This window comes from Medicago truncatula, chromosome 6, assembly GCF_003473485.1.
Source record: "Medicago truncatula cultivar Jemalong A17 chromosome 6, MtrunA17r5.0-ANR, whole genome shotgun sequence".
In the NCBI taxonomy this organism is placed as follows: domain Eukaryota; kingdom Viridiplantae; phylum Streptophyta; class Magnoliopsida; order Fabales; family Fabaceae; genus Medicago; species Medicago truncatula.
The window spans coordinates 522040-527546 of NC_053047.1; the positions used below are offsets into that span (position 1 = coordinate 522040).

The 5507-nt window shown below is 33.4% G+C and overlaps 1 protein-coding gene across 2 annotated transcripts; it reads left to right on the forward strand.

Annotated features, from left to right (window-relative positions):
- The first annotated feature begins 974 nt into the window (after positions 1 to 974).
- LOC25495145 (basic salivary proline-rich protein 1) lies at positions 975 to 5294 on the forward strand. 2 transcript variants are annotated; one of them, XM_013595313.3, is made up of 3 exons: positions 975 to 1328; positions 2971 to 3219; positions 4082 to 5294. In XM_013595313.3, the coding sequence occupies exons 2-3, from the start codon at positions 3166 to 3168 to the stop codon at positions 5138 to 5140; spliced, it is 1113 nt and encodes a 370-aa protein (XP_013450767.1). In that variant the 5' UTR covers positions 975 to 1328; positions 2971 to 3165; the 3' UTR covers positions 5141 to 5294. The 2 variants fall into 2 exon arrangements, with proteins under 2 accessions (XP_013450767.1, XP_039682612.1); XM_039826678.1 differs by lacking the exon at positions 975 to 1328 and having other exon boundaries at positions 1442 to 3219.
- The last annotated feature ends 213 nt before the right edge of the window (positions 5295 to 5507 follow it).

The following is a 5507-nucleotide window of genomic DNA, read 5'->3' on the forward strand; positions in this document are numbered from 1 at the left end:
TTTTAAAAGCCCAAGGGATGCAAGTGCATCCCCTCACTTATATGTGGCACCGCCACCGATAATACATATAAGGTAAATTTATGTTATTTGATTGAGTATATTATGTTGTTTCCTCCTCAGTCCTCTGTATTTTTGTCTCTTGTCCCTTCTTTCTTATCTACAATTCTTTCGTCCAATAGTTACTTTGAGTACGTCATGATTTTTCATACATATTAGCAACATAAGCATGCATTCAAATAACACATGTAAACCATTTTTGAACTTAATACCCTACTACAAAGCATCGTATACGAAAATATTTCTTTTTCTAGATTATATTCAATTGATGTATTTAATTTATAATACGGGTTAAATACAACCGTTATTATTCAATAAATCTAAAAAAATAAAAATATTTGATGGAGTATAATCCACAAAATACCCTTCAACATTACATGTTAGGTATCTCCCCATTCTCCATATTCCTCTCAAGAAATGTACTCTTTGTCACTAAGCAACCGTACGGTCCGCTAATTATTCTCTGGCACTGCGTATTACTTTTGGACCTCAAAGGCACTATTTGTTGTATTTTAATTAAAGAATTAATATTTGTACAATAATTTTGCAATAGTTTTTAAACGATTCTCTCCTGCTCACATGATGATTTTTTTTTCTCTATTATTTTTAACAATAGGATGAAAGAAAAAGAAGGTTTTAAGAGTATTGTTTAATAAATTCAATTAAAAATTTGTTTTAAAAATATAAATATAAAATCGAAATTCTTTTTAATGATTAATTTTAATATGTTAATTGTTATATAAGTTTTCTCCGTGGATACTTGAATTTGAACCTCTAACTTCTAACTTTTAGCCCAAATAAGTTGAATTACTCAACGGATTCGAAGTATTTAATATATCATTGTCTATACGTAAGTTTTCTCTTTTGTTTTCTTAAATGATTATTATAACCAAAACATCATTTTTTTAGATTGAATGAATCTAGCTGATGTTTTGTTTACAAGAGTAGCGATTATAGAATACGCATATCAGAATTTGTTACTTAACTTTCTCTTTGTTGATAGAAAATTGAAAGTTTTCCTGTTCTCATAGTTTACATTACTTTGAGAGTTATTAAAAAATAAAGTATAGTATATACTTTAAGAGAGAGATACCATGGGAACTAATTACAATACCATTTGGTACAATTCCAAATTAATTGCAGCAGTTGATTCGTCAACTCACAACAATGAAAGAATCAAATGTGACAACATATATGATTCTCTCAAAAACATCTATGATTCTCAACCAATTCCTTCACTTTCTGATTCTTCAACACCTAGTAACTCCAAGGTAATATAGTATTTTTTTTTTTTTATAGAGATATAATTTTCTTCTTTGAGTTTGAGTGTGGATCTGGAATAATATTTGTGAACTGTTATTCTATTATGTTATGTTATGTGGTTGAAATTCAATTTGATTTTTTTTTTTTTGTGATGGTTGTTGTTTTAATAAAAAAATTATTATGACTTGAGGATTCTGTACTGAGGAGAGTCAAATCATTAGAGACCGAGGATGGTTAGACCTTCCGTTCACACCCGTTGTGACTTGAGTTCTAGTAATGAATTTTGCAATTGGTAGGTGTTATACATAATAGACTCGTATATATAAGCAAAGATTCTATTTTTATATTTATTGAATAACCGATGTATTTAGTTTACATTATAAACCAGATTTTCAGTGTAAAACTACTTTACACAGTACTTGCCCCTGATAGCTCTTGATATGCAACGGGTAGTCACAATAGTATCTCAATGTATCAAAATTTTAAAATAGTCCCTAGTTGTGTACTATGTTAGTTGAAATAGTCATTGACATTAAAATGTACGTTAATATTGTCATATTAGTCCCTCATTATACTTGTTTGTTATCATATCAGTCATTATAAGTACTTACTTATTGTCATATCAGTTTCTATATGAAAAGAGTTAATGTCAATATTGAGGGACCATCTTAACATCAGAGACTATTTTGACTAACGAAGTGCACAATCATTGACTATTTTGGAATTTCGATACATCAAGTTACTGTTGTGACTACTCGTTACACATTCAGGGACCAAAATGACTATTACCCCCTAAATAAATATTGATTGTTAAGTTTTGTTTGGTAAAATTGGCTTTGAGGTTGTCTTTTTATGCGACTTGTTATTGCTGATTGTTACCCCATCTTGTTTGAAGTTAGTGCTTAATAGAGGAGGTATATGCATACTTTCTTGTTGTTGCTTATATCTTGTTGTTTTTAGGAGAATGCTAGGGAGGGTGAGGGTCGTTGGGGTAATGGGTTAGGACTCAATAATAGAAAATTCTACTGATAATTACAGCTTAGTAGCCAAGAATACATCAAATGCTTTGATTTCCAATAAAAATTTATATTTCTTCATTTGTTAGCATGGCCTGTATTGCAAGTTACAACATTTGGTCGATTGGTAAGTTAAGAAACTTCGATTTTCATCTTAATATCTCTTTTGAAATCTTTAACAAGTGTCTACACTTGTTTTTTTTTTTTTTTTCTTTTTTTCCGTTCAAAAAGCAAGTGTCTAAAGTCACTTGTTAGCATTTGTCTTAAAGTAACTTGAATCATTTAATATAGTGTATTACTTACATACTCTTTAATCGGTGTCTTCTTGGGACTCATAAGTGAAATCCTTTTTAAATTTATGCAAAATTGAATAATGCATTGTAAAAACTAAAAAGTTTTAAAACAAAACGAAAGATAAGTTTGTGAGACCTGAAAGTTTCAGCATGCAAATGTTATTATGTACAGTTTAAGAGTTACCTGATACTATTACTTTGGTTTTCAATGTTTTACGTGTTAGAATAATGTGCTGATCATATGCAGCTTTGTGTAATATAGGAGGCATTAATAATATAATGTACCATCTAGGTGTAGGGTTATTTTCATAAATATCGAGTATTCATCTTATTTTGTGCAGAGTCACAGTTCTCTGCATACTTTTGAACCTGCAAAAGTGGCTGCAGAAAACGACCGAAGTGTTGTTGATGCTACAATTTCATTAGAGATTGATCAAACAATGAAGAAACGTATGGACAGTTTGCATCTTGTTCCGGAAGGTGTTTTAGCGTGTTTAACATAGCTAGAAACCAGAACTCATCATCTTGAGCGTTCTATGGATGATTTGAAGGTATCTGTTGGAAGGCTGTTGGAGAATATTCTTTCCGAGGTATTTTATCAATCATGCTCTCTCCCTGCCCTCAACTTCTAAAATTTTATTAATCAGGTTGTTGGCAACATTTGGCATATCAAATGAATTCATTTGCTTGATGCAAATACTTGTTGTGTCTGCGACTGTGCTCTCGCGCAACCTATAAACAGTTATGGTAGTTTATCAACACAAATATATTATTAGTAGTTTATCATAAATAGTTTAACCTATATAGCACTTCTCCTTTTGTTAACCCTTTAGGTTTGTTACGAAATGGGGTTCTCTCTGTAAAATTACCATAACTTGAACTTCAACATGGCTTCACTATAGAAATATTATGGCACCCATTTGTGCATGGTGGCTGAGAAAATGGTGGAGATATCAGGATTGTAGCTGGAAGATCTTCTCTTTCAACAGTTATTTTGCCATTCTTTTACAATGTTCTCCCCACATACTATATCATCTTTGGTTATTTATGATATTATGATTTGAGTATGTTCCTGCTGCAAGTTGATTTGAGTATTTTACCACTCTTACATTGTTGTTATCATTATGAAATGTTATTGTTAAGCGTCTACTCGTAAGCTTTTGGGAGAGGCCTTTGGCATACATGATTGACTTAATCCTATTTAAAATTTCTGTAATGGGGAATCAAATTATTAAGAAGTGTTGAGCTGAATTTGACAATTCAGAGTTACATTTGTTTTAACATTGAGACATAGACAATACACTGTTTTGATTTAGAAACCTTACGAATAACTTGTGAGAAGAAATAACACCAAATTTAATATAGTGATGTTTGTACATGCTAATGTTGGATCTTGCTTTAGTTCATACTGGTTCTTCTTTTACTCTTTTGTTTGACATAAAAAATATACAGGTGCAAAATGTCAAGGACAAGCAAGATATACTACAAGCTCAGCTGGAAACTCAAACTAGTGTCATATCAAATCTTGTGCAGCAAGCTTTATCTCTGTCTGCATCTGCTCTCCTGCAATCTCAACAATATCTTCCGCAATCAATTCATGTGGTTTCTACCGCTATTGCACCTCCTCAACACGGTTTACCATCTCCAATTCAACTTCCAAATCAATTCCCTCAGATCCCAAACCCAACTGTTCTTCAGAGAGATCCATACTTGCCACCACCTGTTCAATCTCAGGAAATCCCAAATCAGCAATACCAACTTCCTTTAATTCAGCAGCCACGTCCTCAACCAGGGGCGCTGCCGCATCAACAATACCAGCAGACCCCTCATTCTCAGTACTCTCAGCCAGCACCTCATCTACCTCAACAACAGCTACCACATTCATCCGGAAATCCACCTCAACTGCAATCCTCCATGGGACACCGTCTAGAGGAACCACCTTATGCACCCTTTCAGAATTATCCTCCCAATCTCCGCCATCCACCAACACTGCCCCAAGGATACGAACCACTATCAAGCATTTCTGGTGCGAGTTATTCTTCTGGATATGATACATTACCTGGGCCTGCTGAACCAAATCGATATGGCAGGCCGCCTCAGTATGGGACACCACCTCAAGGATACGAACCACCATCAAGTAGATTTGGTGCTAGTTATTCTTCTAGATATGATACATTATCTGAGATTGCTGAGCCAAATCGATATGGCGGGCCACCTCAGTATGGTGGTAAACAACCACAGCTACATACTGCTTCGGTGGCTTACATCAGTGGAAGTGGTTACCCACAACTCCCAACTGCCTACATACTCCCACAAGCAATACCTACCGAATCTTCAGTAAGTTTTGGTTCAGGTTCTCCTGGAGCTGGTAACAGGGTTTCTGTTGATCATGTAGTCGAAAAAGTTGCCACTATGGGATTCCCTAGAGAGCACGTGAGGGCAATTGTTCGGAAGCTGACAGAGAATATTTTGATTCTTCTCTTTTTATACCATTTGTTCTTATTTCTTTGATATTGAAATTGTTATGCTTTCTTGTGGTTCAATTAATGACTATCTTGTTTTTGTGATGTACATTTTCAATGAACAAAAAAGTTGATTTGGTATGTGATGTATATTTTCAATGAACAAAAAAGTGGATTTGGTAAGTAACTCCAAACTTTTCAAATTTCTGCCACAAAACTATATGTTATCAGATTTGGTGGTAAGTTTCTATGTTATCTTTCATTTGGGTTGATACATCATGATGTTGTTAATAAGTACATTTTGGTTATATTCAAGTAGAAGCATATGTTTTAATGTTGCATATAGTCAGGAAAAATACACATTCAAATGATTTCGAGTATTTTGAAACGACTGTACTAAATTGACTATTTACGAG